We start from the raw sequence: 16,890 nt of genomic DNA on the forward strand, positions 1-16,890 counted from the left end.
CAGACCGCATGGTTCAAGAAGGTTGCTAACACAACTTCAGGTAAACTAGACATAGGCAATAAATGCCAACCTTGCCAGCAATCATGTTCAGAGGAAGAATTTGTAGAAGTTATATTTTATCAATACCAATTTATGAAAAACAAAAAAAAGTCCTTTTAAATTTTTAAAAAGACATGAACAATGTTTATCAAATACATGTTAACCTACTGACGTGTGAAGAACTCAAAAATTGGTTGACCACTGATCTAGCAGTTCCACATGTAGAATAAGCTAAATACCCATTCATTGAACTCAGACCTAACATACATCAGCTCACCCCACTTCAGTGTATTTAATACCATAATGCAATTGCTCAAGCTGATATTACCCAAAGAGATCATAAAATACAATATAGAATAAGTATACTTCCAAGGATTTTAAGTTCAATACTCACCTACACATTTTTCAGCTAATTCATCAAGGAAACCCTGCAACAGTTTTGGATTCCAGTCTCTGGTATGTATTTGAAATATGTGCTTTCGTGCCTAAATGGTCAACAAAAAGAACCAAATACAGTGTTCGTACTTTATGACTTCAAAACATTAACTATGGTCCATTTTGAATTCCTAAATAATAATGTTTTCAGTCTCCATCTTGCAGGGTCAGAGCAATACTCTAATAAAACAAAATTCTCAAAGTAGATCTTTAATAATTTAAAAGATAAATTAAGATAAATTGTGCCACATGCACAAAATTGGCTATTAAGTATTAGAAATTAGAAATGTAAGATAACTGCCCCTTTCTCCTGTTCTCAGGGATTGAGTTCTGTCTTGGTCCCCATGTTGCTAATTTCACATGAACAATAGCTGTTAGAACTTAGAGTTTCTGTGAGAGATGACATTGCTGAAGCTACTTAGTTGTTTCCGAGGGCAGGAATGAACAAAGAAAGAGCGCACCATCATAACCCAGGTCACATCACAACAGGCAAAGTTTCAGAATACCAGTGCTGAAGCAGGTGCTGGAGTTATACTATTTTTATTATTCATCCCCCTCACATCACAATATATCATGCAATTGTGGTGAAAGATGTCCTATATATAATTTTGAGATTTGGATTTGAGATTTGAGATAGATGGTTGTATGCCAATTCTGCGGGGTTTTTTTTAACAATGTCAGAGAATCAATTTGGAACACTGACCTAACTGTATAAATTCTGAGAAAACATCTGAGAAGACAGCATTAGAGAACTTGTGATGTTAACAAATAAAATATTTGTACTGTTGAGTTCAAGGTAGGCAAAATAAACATATGAGAGCAATCTGTTTAGTGGTGATTTCAGAAGAGAAGATTCAAAGTTTTAGTTCAGAGATTAACAGTTTTCCTCATAAAAGGAGGATACAATTTTTCAATTCAAGTCCAGTAATCAGTCACTTCAGTTCATGCCAGCATATTGGGGAAGGAATGAAAATAACATGTCAACAATCCAAAGAAAAGAAATCGGAAAGGATCAATTAATTAACATTTCTAAATACCGATAGGAATGCTATGTTTCTGATATTGACTCAGTGTAATAGATGGTGTTGGAAAACACCAAAGTCACCATAATTTGGCAAAATTAAATTTGAGTTTCATGGTGGGTTCCCTTGCGACATTTTTTCATATTATTGTCCCAGTCAAGCCTCAGGAACTTCCTCACTTATGGCAACCCTCTCACCCAATGCTAACCCGATTCTCCCACGTGCCTTAGCCAGAAGTACTTGCCACTGCTCAAATATCCAGGTACATATTAGCATCCCTGGTATCAGTGCCATGTTTAAAATGCCACTGCACATCTGCTCAACAGGTCCCCTGCATGTTTGCAGACATTCACCTAGGCATTACTGAGAAGGGTAAATTGCCCACAAAGTGGAGTGCCAAGGGTCTGAAGGTCCTGCTGGACAAGATGGTCCAGATAAGGACTATCCTCTTTTCCCAAACATCGACAGAGCAGGCCACACCACAAGATCTTGCCAGCACGGCCAGAGGTTATGAACAAGACAGTACCTGTCTCTAGTACCCCGAGCAACACTGAGAAGAGCAAGAAGGTAAATGACCTTCTTCGTTCTGCCAGGGTAAGTGCCACCATCTGCTCTCGCTACTTTACACACCTCCCACCTAGTTAACAGTAAGTGAAGAAGATGTTACATTTTCTACCACTCTCATTATCACAGGCATATTCCCTCACTTACTGTTACCCACACAATTCAGCCCCACCACCAACCCTGTAATGCCACTGTGCTGGATCACTTACTTGGATCACTTCATCACCTTTTCCACACTTGTACCAGCATCAACAGCTCTGCATTCAATTTCTTGTGTGTGAATATATTTCAGCTACCTAATTCAACAATGACTCAACAAACTCAACAGTGCTTCAGTGCTGTAAAAGCTATGACTTTCTGGAAATGCAAGTTCAAATCAGAAAGAGGAGCAAAGGAATGTAGGGCTACTGTTTCACAAATTTTAAGAATGATCAGCAATTAGAAGGCTTTAAAAATGCATCAAAGGCACTGGGGTTCATTGTTAGAAAATACTGAAAGACAGAAGGGTTGACTTAAATAAGCACAGCATCTCAATTCAACCACACTCAAGAAAGCTACGCCAAGTTTGATCTGCCTATTATGGAGAAAATAAACAGAAACTGAAGAAGATGAAAAAAAAGGGTTTCAAAGTGATCTGAAGTGCGCATTTATAACCATTAGGACAGACCGTGAGGTCAGAGCTCTTTTCCCTGGAAAAGGTGAAAAGTGACTAGATGACCTTTAAAATTACAAAGGGATTTGATCGGGTAAACAAAGAAAAAGATTCCTCTTCTAGACAGAACTGAACTATGGTTCATAAATATTAGATAGTCACCGATAACTTTAACACAACAATAACTTCTTTTTGTACAGTCCCTTCAATATAGAGAAACTTATTTACCAGAAGAAGTTAATGAAATGAGCATTAAAGATGCATTTAAGCAAAAGATAAATAAGTACACAAAGTAAAAAGGAATAAAGGATTTGCTAGCAGAGTTAGATGAAGGAGGCTCAAGAGGTACACAAACACAAGAATAAACTAGCCTTCAAGTCCACAATACTGATACAGTCATAGAGATGTACAGCATGGAAACAGACCCTTCGGTCCAACCCATCCATGCCGACCAGATATCCCATCCCAATCTAGTCCCACCTGCCAGCACCCAGCCCATATCCCTCCACACCCTTCCTATTCATATACCCATCCAAATGCCTCCCTCTGTACCACCCTCTGTGTGAAAAAGTTGCCTCGTCGGTCTCTTTTATATCTTTCCCCTCTCACCCTAAACCTATGCCCTCTAGTTCTGGACTCCTCAACCCCAGGGAAAAGACTTAGTCTATTTACCCTATCCATGCCCCTCATAATTTTGTAAACCTCTATAAGGTCACCCCTCAGCATCCGACACTCCAAAGACAATTTGAGTTGTGGCAATAGATTTTTAAGAAATACAGTTTAGAGAACTGAAAGAACAAAACTAGATTCCTTCTATTAACCTTGCGTCTTTGTGCACCTCTTGCCTATATTTACCACTGTAAAATCCAGTAGAGATGCACAGAAAATAAAGGAGCATTAAAAATGAGACACCAATATTTCATTACCAGTAACACCTATTGATACTTTAGCACATATCCATCATGCAACGGTTCAGTAAACGTGTTGCTTTATAGCAACAGTATTACTGTTTTACTGAAACTGCTGAGGGAACACAGGAAACACCAAAAAACACCATTTCCCATAAGCTACAGTAAGATGACAACATAAAGCTCCACTTAAGAAATAATACCTCAAAAATTTTCCAATACCTTTTTATCAGGCAGGTTAAAGAGGAATTCTCTGTCAAAACGACCTGGTCTCCTGAGCGCGGGGTCAATGGAATCAAGTCTATTTGTAGCACCGATTATAACTACTTCGCCTCTATTATCCAGTCCATCCATCAGTGCCAGTAATGTGGATACTATAGAGCTGATAAAGAAATAGGAGTAACCTTACACAAGAATAAATAAGCAAAACACATTATAATTAACTCTAACATCACATAGATGTACAATATTGGAAGAAAACATTCAATGAAAATGTACAATTTCTTAAAATTGTTCTTGTCTACGTCACTAGTTTTGCCTTAAATTCTCATCCAGAGTACACATGATGGCTACATTATGGGACCACAAGAGCACACAACAATCAAGTTGCCTATAATAAGAAAAATAACCTGATCAGAAATAGTTCCTCATCAGGCTATTCCAATGATGTTGGCAACAAAGCACTGTTCAAGTCAAATATTGGAAGAAACTATAGATTTCTAACAGATCAACTTTCAAAATGAATCCAAAAAAGGAAATTCAACCATAAAATCTGATTAAGTATTGAAGAGTTTTGATTCAAGAATTTTCTTTAAAAAAGATTTCACATAGCAATACTTAATAAACTACCTTAACTTTATCATCTGTACTCATATAATCAAATGGAAATAAAAATTATTTGTGGTACTGTGAACAATTTTGTAAAACAGCAAATAATGCTGTCAACTTATTTTAATAAAATTAGTTAAATGAGTAAGTTTACAAGCAAAACAAAATGTATTGACCATGGTATATTTGGACTTTCCAAAAGAGTTTGCGAATTTTACAAAAGACCTGGTTCAAAAACCAAAATATGTTGGCAAAAGTCATATGACACCAGGTTATAGTCCAATAGGTTTGTATGAAATCACAAGCTTTCGTAATGCTGCTCCCTCCTCATCTGATAAATAAACCTGTTGGGCTATAATCTGGTATCATGTGACTTCTGAGATTGGACCGGGGTGGACAATCATTGTCCCAACATTGCCAATGACTGCATAAGTAAAACAGTCGATAGACTGAAAGAAACAGAAAAACAAAATGTGCGTTTTTCACATTGACAGCTATCAAGAGACATACAGCAAATAAATTCACAAATACATTCCTACACAATGTCATCCTCTTCAATTTTCATAACGTTATTCACCACTAATTAGCAATGTATCCAAACCTCTCAAATAAAACAATGTGGAATAATCTTCCTTACCATTAACTTGAATAGTCTAGACACACTGTCATTAAAATGTTGCAAGTGGAATGACATATGAAATTAGGGGAGTTTTACTGCAGCTGTAGTGAAAATACATCTAGAATATGTGTGCAGTTTTGGCCTTCTCATTTGGAGAAGAATTAATTTTATTAGAAGCAGTTCAGAGATAGTTCACAGAACTCAATCCTGGGGTCAGGGAAGGATTGAAGTATTTTATGAGAAAAGGTTGGACAGGTTGGGTGGTGATCTGTCCGCTGGAGTTTAGAATGAGTGGTATCTTATTGAAACACAAGATCTTGAGTAGAATTAACAAACTGGAGACAGGAACGATGTCTTCATTTGTGGGGGAGACGAAAACTAAAAGATACAATTAAGCTGAAGAGGTCTCCCCTTTTAAGTCAGACAAGAATCAGACTGGTTTCTTTCAAACAGTCATCAGTCTGTAGTTTTTTTTCCCCCAAAGAAAGCAAAGGAGATTGGAGAATTGAATGTATTTATATCTGAATTAGACAGATAATGACAGACATGGATTCAAAATTAAGGGGAGAGTACAGATGGAAGGTTGAATTGAGACCACAACCAGATCAGACAGGATCTTGTTGAATGACAGAACAGTCTCAAATGACTGAATGCCTAATCTTGCTCCCAAGTCCTCTGGGCCCAACACAATAATATTAAATATTCTAGTATTAGGTAATTATGTTAAAAAAGCTGCACCTACCCTACAACAGCTGGACCAGATGGCTCAAAATTCCCCATCAACATGATGCTAAGTTTAACATTTAATATGAATTGTGTGACACAAGTGGCATGAGTTACATATAGCTTATTTTTGAGTTCAAATTTCTGAATTTGTACTAGTGGTATTTGGGTTGTGTGGGTCTCTGAAGGGGTTTATGATTAACCTTTAATTATTTTTGTAACTATGGCGATGGCTTTTTAAAACAGTCCCAAGAGAAGTAGTTTTGGAAGAGAGTGGGAATTTATTTATATTGGGACAGTTTACATGTAAAAAAGAACTAAACAGCATTCATCTTTTATTCAGAGAATTCTGGAATTTTATTTTTGGGCACAGGGTATACACCCATAGCTGGGAAAATAAAGTTTTATTTTGTTCCAGTTGGGACAATTCTGCAACAGTCTTTAGTGGAGCTGGATGTGCAAAGCAGTTGCTCCCCAGAAAGACAGATGCTAGTTTAAAATTGTTAAAATATGTTACCTCAGGGTAAGGTACAAGTTCCACAACAGAAGTGCTTGAAGGGGTTATCAAAGTGTAAGCTCAAAAAACATGATAAATCAAGGAAGAGGCCAAAAGATTCTCAAAACAGGGAACTGAGGACACATCTAAGACAAACCATATGTGGGCTAGAGAAGGATATTCTCTAATGTTTGAGTACTCTAGTGGTACGTTTTTGGGATTAATGGGATTGTGCTTTTACTGAGTGTTTTAACATCATTACGTATGTGCTACATGCAATTGGTTTGGTTTATTAGTTTGGTCTATCTTCACTGCTTTTGCAAAATACTCTGTGTGATTGTGAAACCCATTTGTGTTGCAGGAAAGACTACCTCATGGAAAAGCAAAAGATTTCATGTATCAGGCCAGTTTTCAGTCTGCTATCTGATCTGTCCAGTAATAACATCAGTTGGAATCAGAACAATTAAACTTTCTAGTGAAAGCAATGTTCCAACTTTGCATGTGTGAAGTGATCAGTGAACTACTCAAGTCAAATCATAAATTTAATGAGGACCAAACAGTAAGTTGTTGGTAAATTCTATTATATATTGTAAATATTAGAGGGTAACAGACATTGGGAAAAATAGACACTAACTGAGATATGTTTAACAATTAGGTATAGAGACAAACAATATAAAATCAGACTCTTTGGTCCAACTCATCCATGCCAACCGTGTTTCCAAACTAAACTAGTCCTATCTGCTTGTAAGTGGCAGATAGCCTTCCAAACCTTATCTAAATGTCTTTTAAATGCTGTAAAACCCGCATCTATCATTTCCTCCGGCAGTTCATTTAACACATGAACCACTGTGTGTAAGAAAGGTGCCCCTCATGTCCTTTTTAAAGCTTTCTCCTCTCATCTTAAAAATATGTCCCCTAGTTTTGAGCTCGCCCACCCCCGGGCAAAGATCCTTGCCATTCACCTTATCTATGCTTCTCATGACATCATAAATCTCAATAAGGTCACCCCTCAACCTCCTGTGCTCCAGGACAAAAAGGTCCAGCCTATGTTTATAATTCTAAACCTCCATTCACTGTAAGCCAGTAAACCTTTTCTGAACCCTCTACAATTTAATAATATCCTTCCTCTTGCAGGGAAACCAGAACTGCACCAGTATTCCTAAGAAACCTCAACATGACACACCAATTCCTCTACAAAGATCTGAGCAATGAAAGCAAGAATAGTCTTCTTTATCACCCTCTCTGCCTGTGATGCAAATTTCAAAGAATTATGTACCTGAACACTTGTCTCTGCTCTACAACAGTACCCAAGTCCTACCAGTAATAAGTCCTATCCTTGTTTCTTTTACCAAAATGCAATACCTTGTATTTATCCAAATTAAACTCCATCCAACACCCCTCAGTCCACTGATCCAAATGACCAAGATCTCTTTGTAATCTGAGATAATCTTTTTCACTGTCCACTATACCACCAATCTGGTGTCATCTACAAACTTACTAACCACACCATATTCTCTTCTAAATGGTTTACAAAGCGAAGCCAGTACTAATCCTTATGGAAGGCTGCTGGTCACAGGCCTCCAGTCCGATAAACAATCCTCCACAACCATCCTCTGTCTGCTACGTCAAGACCAATTGGCAGATCATCCTGAATCACATGTGATCTAGCTTTATTATTTAGTCTACCACATGGAAGGTTTGCTAATGGCCATGTAAACAACGTACACTGCACTGCCCTCAATCTTTTTGATTACTTCCTCAAAAAACTCAATCAAGTTTGTGAGACATGACTTCCCCTGGACAAATGCATACTAACTATCCCTAATCATACCTTGCCTCTCCAAATGCATGTGAATCCTATCTTTCAGAATCACCTCCAACAATTTAACCATCACCAACATTAGGTTCACAAGTCTCTAGTTCCCAGAGACCTTACAGCTTTTCTTAAATAAAGGCACAACATTAGTCACTCTCCAGTCTTCTGGCACCTCATCCGTGGTTATAGACAATACAAATATCTCTGCTGGGACGCACAATTTTTTCCCTAACTTCGCACAACATCCTGGGATACACTTGATCAGGTCTCAGAGATTTATCTACCTTCATGTTGTCGAAGACATCAAGCACTTCTTCTGTAATGTGAACTGTTTTCAAAACATCAATATTTGTGACTCTGAGTTCTCTCGATTCCGTTTCTTTGTCCACAGTAAATTGTTCTGGACATTTTTATCAACACGAGACAAGGAATTATTTTGGATGCTATGAAGCAACATTGCAAATGCATTTGATAAGAAGTATAGTAGTATCTTGCTAGCTGTATGAACCACAATTATCCTCTCTCATAATTACAGCATTTCTTTTCACTCTGATGCAAGTCTAAATGTTAAGACTCCAAAAAATATTATCACAGAATTCATAAAACAATACCTATGAATTTGATCTTGTCTGCTTGAACGAACTGGTGCCAGACCATCAATTTCATCAAAAAATATAATTGAGGGACGCATTAAGTAAGCCTGCCAGAAGAAAGCAAAGATTGTGAATTATGTCTGTATGTTAAGATTTACAATAGTGCATATAAAAAAATTAGAAAACATGTTGCCACTTGCTTTGTTTACCTGGTCAAAGAGGAGCCTAAGTTGTCGTTCAGACTCCCCTACCCATTTGCTGAGACAATCTGCGCCTTTCCGCATGAAGAATGAAACCTTCTTGTCTCCTAGGCTGCATTCATTAGCCAGTGCTCTAGCTACCAAAGTTTTGCCAGTTCCAGGTGGTCCATAGAATAAACATCCCCTACACCATCCAACAAAATAATTCATAAATGCACATCAGTATCTAGATATAGTTTAACATTAACTTCGGATATTGAAATTCACAATTCTTCGGATGGTCTAATCCAAAACATTTTCCTTCCCTTCTCTCCATCTGGTTTACTACATCCCATAAAAAGACAAACAGGGATGTGATTTAATGATTCATACCAAGTGTTTGCTTTTAAAATAGATAAGTATGAGAACAAGACTTCACTTTTTATGAATAAACATAAAATAAATATTGCTAAAGTAATAACACTGCAAAAGTATTTAAATTTAGTTTTGACTAAAACTACTGAACCATACTTTTACATTTTAATCATGCACCTCATGATTTGTTTTAATATCCACAGTACCTATCAACGTTAAAGAGGGTGCAAGTGCAGTGTGACCTGCATGTATACTCATACAAATCACTGAATGTGATAGAACAGGTGGAGAGAGCAGTTAATAAAGCATAAAGTATCTTGAGCTTTATTAATAGGGCATAGAGTAAAAGAACAAAGAGGTGATGTTGAACTTGTACAAGATGCTAGTTAGATCTCAGCCGCAGTATTGTGTGCAGTTCTGGGAACTACAGTACAGGAAGGATGTGAATGGAGGAAGTGCAGAAGTGTTTTACAAGAATGGTTCCAGGAAAGAGAATATAGTTTTGAAGACAAGTTGGAGGGCTTCAGACTGTTCTCCTTGGAGAGAAGTCCAAAAGGAGATCTGACAGAAGTTTCCAACATCATGAGGGGGTCTGGACAAATTAGGTAGGGAGAAACTCATAAAAGGATTAAGACCAAGAGTTTGCAGATTTGAAGTGATTTGCAAAGAAAAAGCAAATATTATGTGGCAAAATACTTCAAATAACAAGTTGCTCTAGTCTGGAATGCAATACCTACAAGCAAGGCGAAGGCAGATTCAATTGAGGTATTCAAGAGGGCATTAGTTGATTTGAATAAATGTGAAATGTTATGGGAAAATAGGAAAGCAAATGGCCCAAAGTCATGACGCTCATTTAGAGAAATGATGTAAACACAATGGGCCAAATGACCTCCCTCTGTGCAGTAATACATCTGTGATGTCACAAAACAGCTGAAGACACTGGATATTGCAAAGACTCTGGGCTCTGACAACATTCTGATAACTGTACTGAGAGTTGTGCTCCAAAACTCTCCATACCCCTAGTTAAGCTGTTCCAGTACAGCTACAAAACGCATCTACCCAAAAGTGTGAAACATTGTCCAGTTAATGCTGTCCACAAAAGGAACAAATCTAACCTGGCCAATTACCATCATACCAGTCTATTTTTTGATTATCAGCAAAGCAATGAAAGATTTGCTGACAATATTATTAAGTGACACCTGCTCAGCAATAACCTGCTCACTGTGTTCAGTTTGGGTTCTGTCATGGCGACTCAGCTTCTGACTTCATTACAGCCTTAGTTCAAACATAGAGAAAGAGCTAAAATGCAGAGGCGCAGTGAGAGAGGCTGCCTTTGTTGGATTATGGTTTCAAGGAGCCCTAGTAAAACTAGAGGCAATAGGAATCTGGTTCAGGGTTACAGACTCTCTGCTGGTTGAAGTCATACTTACCACAGAGGAAGAAGTTGTTGTTGTTGAACAATCATCTCAGTCATGAGTTCCTCAGCATTGTTTCCAAGGCCCAACCATCTTCATATTCTTCATGAATAATTCTCCCACCATCATAACAACAGAAGTGGGGATGACTGTACACTGTTCAGCACCAACCACAATTCCTCAGATACTGAAGCAGCCTTTACCATAGGCAGAAAGACCTGGACAGGCTTTGGCCAGTAAGTGGCAAGAAACATGGATAACCAGCAAAAGTCAGGCAAACATCACCAACTAAAGGGGATATAACCATCATCCATGACATTTAGCAGCATTATATTCAAGAATTCTATTCTCACAACACCCTGGGGGCTACCATTGACCAGACAATGAACTGGATTTGCCATATGAATCAAGTGGCTACAAGAACAATCAGAGGTTAGGGATTCTGTAGTGGGTAACTTATCTCTTGTCTCCCAAATGCCTGTTCACTATCTATAAGAAACAAGTGATAATATACTACCTGCCTGGATGACTGCAGCCCCGACACTCATAGGACAAAGAAGTTTAAACTGAAGGTGGTCAATAAGATAGAGTCAGGTGATGACTACACCTTATTGACCCCCTTCAACATTCATCTTGTTCACCACCAACACAATGGCAACAGCATCTACCATTTACAAAATGCACTGCAGCAACTAAACAAGCTTCCTTCAATAGCACTGACTAAACTTGAAAATTCTGCCACTTTGAAGGACAAGAGCAGCAAATGTATGCAACACTGCTAAAGGGGAGTGAAAAGAGTGGAATGATGTGTTTTAATTTTTCAATTGTCACCAGACATGAGATATGTGCCAGAAGACTGGGAAATGGAATATCCCCTTGCTCAAGAAACGATTCAAATCAGTTTAACATCAGTGATTGGTTACCTTGCAGTAAACACAAGACCAGAATGCTATTGTCAAGCATTTGCTTACCACACAAATAAGGAATGTAATAGGTGTTTCAGTGCCAGTGTATGCCAGGTGAGCAGGTAGTTAAGTGAAGCTGAACCCACGAGATGGTCAGCCGTGATCTCAACGACTGGCAGAGCAGGTTCAATGGGGCAGATGGCCTACTCCTGTTCCTATTTCTTATGTTTTTATGTATGTAGGCTGATAACTGGCAGACAATACATCTCTTTGACCATTTGCAATGTGCAGCAGGCTAATCATGCACAACTAGCTCATGTTTGCCGACCTCAGAACACGATATCATACAGTAAATGTGATTTTGGTATTGTCATTATTGCCAATAAATAACTCTGACTGTGTTAAGAATTAAACTAGAAGCCAGTTTAAGATTATTAGGCTTGCAGTGAGATACATCTACATGTGCTGGAGGTTACATATATAATACAAAGGGACCTGTTCTTCACAAGCAAGAAATAATTTGTCAATATACTGTACATTTTTTCATGTGGAAATGGTTAGAGAGACTGTCAAATGCTCTTGCATTTCTCAGTAGAGACAAAAAAAACTGCAGATGCTGGAATCCAAAGTAGACAGTCAGGAGGCTGGAAGAACACAGCAAGCCAGGCAGCATCAGGTGGTGGAAAAGTCGACGTTTTGGGTGTAACCCTTCTTCAGGACTGGGGATGGGTGTAGGGGGTGCTGCAGATAAAAGGGGGAGGCAGGGCAAGGTGAAGACAAGTAGAGGGTACGACCTGGTTGGTCAATGGGAGGAATAAATTAGGTTTGTGGCAGGGAGGAATGGAAGGGAGTCGGGGATGGGAAGGGAGGTTATTTGAAATTGGAGAACTCAACGTTGAGTCCTCCAGGCTGTACGCTGCCCAGCAGATGATAAGGTGTTGTTCCTCCAATTTGCAGTGTGGTTCGTGGTGGCATTGGAGGAGGCCAAGTATGGAAAGGGAGTGGGAAGGGGAATTGAAATGGGCAGTGACTGGGAGGTACGGTTGGCCCCTGCGGGCCCGGCTGCAGTGCTCGACGAACCTTAAGTTTACGTTCAGTCTCCACGATGTAGAGAAGACCACATCGGGAGTACCTGATTCAAACAACGTGCTTTTCCTCCTTCTGTCATCCAGACAGCCCTTCATCGCACCACCTCCATTCCCAGCTTCACTGCTCTAAACCCCACCCCCCCACCTCCCAATGCAATAAAGACAGAGTCCCCTTGTCCTCACCTACCACCCCACCAGTCTCTGCATCCAACTCATCATTCTTAAACACTTCCACCAACTCCAATTAGACTAAACCACCAAGAACATCTTCCCTTCCCCACCCATCTCTGCCTTCCGCAAGGACTGCTCCCTTCGACAGTCCTTGGTTTGCGCCAATCTCCCCACCAACCCCCCTGAACTCCCAGGTACCTTGCCCTGCATCCAGAAAAGATGCAAAACCTGCTGGTACACCAACACCTTCACCTCCATCCAGGGCCTCAAAATGTCTTCCCAGGTGAGACAGAGGTTCACCTGCCTCTCCTCCAACCTAGTTCACTGCATCAGGTGCTCCCAATGTGGTCTTCTCTCCATCGGGGAGACCGAATGTAAATTCAGGAAACAGTTCATCGAGCATCACAGCTGGGCCTGCAGGGGCCAACCAGATCTCCCAGTCACTGCCCATTTCAACTCCCCTTCCTACTCCCTTTCCAACATGACCATCCTTGGCCTCCTCCATCGTCATAACAAACCACACCGCAAATTAAAGGAACAAAACACCTCATCTTCTGCCTGGACAGCCAATAACCCGGAGGACTAAACATTGAGTTCTCCAATTTCAAATAACCTCTCTTCCCATCCCCTGACTCCTTTCCTAGCCCCTTCCACTCCTCTCTGCCACAAACCGGATTCACTTCTCCCATTGACCAACCAGGTTGTACCCTCTACCTGTCTTCACCTATCCCCACTTCACCACACTGCCCCCTCCCCCACCCCCACCCCCCCACCCCCACCCCCACAACACCCATCCCCAGTCCTGAAGAAGGGTTACACCTGAAATGTCGACTTCTCAACTTCCTGATGCTGCCTGACGTGCTATGTTCTTCCAGCCTCCTGCCTGTCGACGCTGCATTTCTCATAGACAATAGGTGCAGGAGTAGGCCATTCAGCCCTTCGAGCCTGCACCGCCATTCAATATAATCATGGCTGATCATTCCTAATCAGTATCCTGTTCCTGCCTTATCTCCATAACCCTTGATTCCACTATCTTTGAGAGCTCTATCCAACTCTTTCTTAAATGAATCCAGAGAGTGGGCCTCCACTGCCCTCTGGGGAAGAGCATTCCACACAGCCACCACTCTCTGGGTGAAGAAGTTTCTCCTGAGCTCTGTCCTAAATGGTCTACCCCGTATTTTTAAGCTGTGTCCTCTGGTTCGGCACTCACCCATCAGTGGAAATATGTTTCCTACTGCCAGAGTGTCCAATCCTTTCATAATCTTATACGTCTCAATCAGATCCCCTCTCAATCTTCGAAACTCATGGGTATACAAGCCCAGTCGCTTCAGTCTTTCAGTGTAAGGTAATCCTGCCATTCCAGGAATTGACCTCGTGAACCTACGCTGCACTCCCTCAATAGCCAGAATGTCTTTTCTCAAATTTGGAGACCAGAACTGCACACAGTACTCCAGGTGTGGTCTCACCAGGGCCCTGTACAGCTGCAGAAGCACCTCTTTGCTTCTATACTCAATTCCTCTTGTTATGAAGGCCAGCATGCTATTAGCCTTCTTCACTACCTGCTGTACCTGCATGCTTGCCTTCATTGACTGGTGTACAAGAACACCCAGATCTCTCTGTACTGCCCCTTTACATAAATTGATTCCATTGAGGTAGTAATCTGCCTTCCTGTTCTTGCTACCAAAGTGGATAACCATTCATTTATCCACATTAAACTGCATCTGCCAACTCACCTAACTTGTCCAGGTCACCCTGTAATCTCCTAGCATCCTCATCACATTTCACCCTGCCACCCAGCTTTGTATCATCAGCAAATTTGCTAATGTTATTGCTGATACCATCTTCTATATCATTAACATATATTGTAAAAGCTGCGGTCCCAGCACGGATCCCTGCGGTACCCCACTGGTCACTGCCTGCCATTCCGAAATGGAGCCGTTTATCACTACCCTTTGTTTCCTATTAGCCAACCAATTTTCAATCCAATCTAGTACTTTGCTCCCAATACCATGCGCTCTAATTTTACTCACTAACCTCCTGTGTGGGACTTTATCAAAAGCTTTCTGAAAGTCCAGGTACACTACATCTACTGGATTTCCCTCGTCCAACTTCATAGTTAAATCCTCAAAAAATTCAAGAAGGTTAGTCAAGCATGATTTCCCCTTCATAAATCCATGCTGACTCTGTCCTATCCTGTTACTACTCATGACAACATCCTAAATCAGAATCTATCTTCTTTGTCTGCATTTTTTCCAACTATCGTCAACAGCAAACAGTTCTTGTTGCATCTCCATGTCAATCACGGTCAAGCAATCAGTACCCCTTTTGAAGCTATATAAACTGATACTACAAGTTGTTTGGTTTCATTGGGTGTCAGTTCTGTTGAGAGCACAATAAAAAACTTTATAGCAGTATTTATGTTCTGCATTACAAAGTAATTCAGTTAACCATGATGGATGAATAGCCACAAAGACTTGCACTTGCAAACAGAAGCACTAGAAATTAAGAAGTACTGCAAGTGGACACTAAAGGAAAAGAATAAATGTGAAACAGTAGAAACTGCAGACTGCATGGCAGAAGAGAGCAGCAAAATATTAACTATATTAACATGTCTATCCTGAAGCCTCAATGTCAGGAGTCTGCTTGAAAAATTAGAATTTAGCTTCAAACATTTCCATAACCATTGTGTGCGCAACAAGGCACAATGTCTTACTCTGTAACAAAACGTCTTTGGTTACAGTGAGAAAATAGTAGATCAACTTGGGTTTCTATCGCCTCTTAGTTGTAGAAAAGTTGTCCAAAGAAAAGTTCTTAGGAGGTATAATCAAATAAAATGTGACAGTGAATCAAAAATGGAGTGGACTTTACAAAAAATCTTTGGGAATATGTACCTTGGTGGCTGAATCTTGAATCGCTCAAATACTTCAGGATACAACAGAGGAAAAACGACCATTTCTTTCAGAGCTTGAATATGATGGCTAAGCCCTCCCACACTATCAAACCGCACCTAATAAAAGACAGACCATAGAAATTAAATGAGCGATCAAGCAGATCAATAGCTTTGATTTGAACAGCTTCACTGAAAAGTAAACCACAATAAATGAATAAAAATGATGCAAAGTCAGCTATGACATGACTATTGACTACATCACATATTAAGAGATTTAGCAAATGCAAAATTGGCAACTTAAAAATAAAGAGTTCTGAGATTAAACTGCATGGTTAATCAAACAAATAAAACTTCGTACTCAGATTATTTATATAGAAATACTTTGCCACAATCAGAGCTGTGATCAGAGTTCACTAAACAGTGCTAAAATATAGATTCTACCCATATAATTTAACTGCTACAGAGAAAAGAAATTGCACTGAAGCACAGTCTGGTCAGTGACACCATAGATAGAAGATACAGAAGGCTATGAGCAATACGGATGTTTTGCCTTGCTTGGGGTTTCAAGATGACTTAATATCCTGTTAAAAGAAAGACTGGTGACTTGGTGAAATTTCACTTCTCACAATCTTGGAGTTTGTGCTACTGAGATTTGTTCTTATTATTGATGTGTAACTTAAGAACTAAGACCAGAAGTAGTCAATTCGCTCCTTTAGCCTTCACTATTCAATTAAAACGCTACTGATGTGATCTTGGCCTTAACCCCACTTTGCTGTCTGTTCCTCACTACGGTTAAAACCGAGACCATTCTGAATATCCTAAATAACAACATCTACAAGTCTCTAATGAAGAAGGTGAAACATGCAAAATCTTCAAAGGAGATCCTTCTTAGATACACTTTAAATGGGTTACCCTTCTTCTGAAATTGTGCCCAGAGTTCTGAGTTCCCCTATAAGCAGAAGTGGCTCAGCATCTCCATGTCAAATCCACTCAATCTTATGTTCCGGTAATATCAGCTCTATTTCTAAGTGCCAATGAATGTTTACCTATCTTCCTCAAGGTTTCTTCATAAGGTTGTCCTCCTTATCTCGGAATTCTGCAGTTTGTCCCCATTTATGTAATAATTAGCTTGTCTATAATCTGATTTCCTCACATGCGTCATCTGTCAAATT

At 39.7% G+C, this 16,890-nt stretch overlaps 1 protein-coding gene across 2 annotated transcripts in view; it reads right to left on the reverse strand.

Moving 5' to 3' along the window:
• The window catches only part of atad2b (ATPase family AAA domain containing 2B), a 132,359-nt gene that overhangs the window by 58,411 nt on the left and 57,058 nt on the right, over positions 1-16,890 (reverse strand). For both annotated transcript variants that reach the window (XM_087977413.1, XM_087977410.1), the window contains exons 11-15: positions 15,720-15,835; positions 8,905-9,079; positions 8,714-8,802; positions 3,843-4,002; positions 434-524 (exon numbers count right to left, since the gene is read on the reverse strand). In XM_087977413.1, coding sequence (XP_087833539.1) covers positions 434-524; positions 3,843-4,002; positions 8,714-8,802; positions 8,905-9,079; positions 15,720-15,835 — 631 coding nt within the window. The remainder of the gene's footprint in view (positions 1-433; positions 525-3,842; positions 4,003-8,713; positions 8,803-8,904; positions 9,080-15,719; positions 15,836-16,890) is intronic.

Source organism: Chiloscyllium plagiosum, unplaced genomic scaffold (genome assembly GCF_037043375.1).
Source record: "Chiloscyllium plagiosum isolate Xiang-an unplaced genomic scaffold, Cpla_swu_hap1 HiC_scaffold_3, whole genome shotgun sequence".
In the NCBI taxonomy this organism is placed as follows: domain Eukaryota; kingdom Metazoa; phylum Chordata; class Chondrichthyes; order Orectolobiformes; family Hemiscylliidae; genus Chiloscyllium; species Chiloscyllium plagiosum.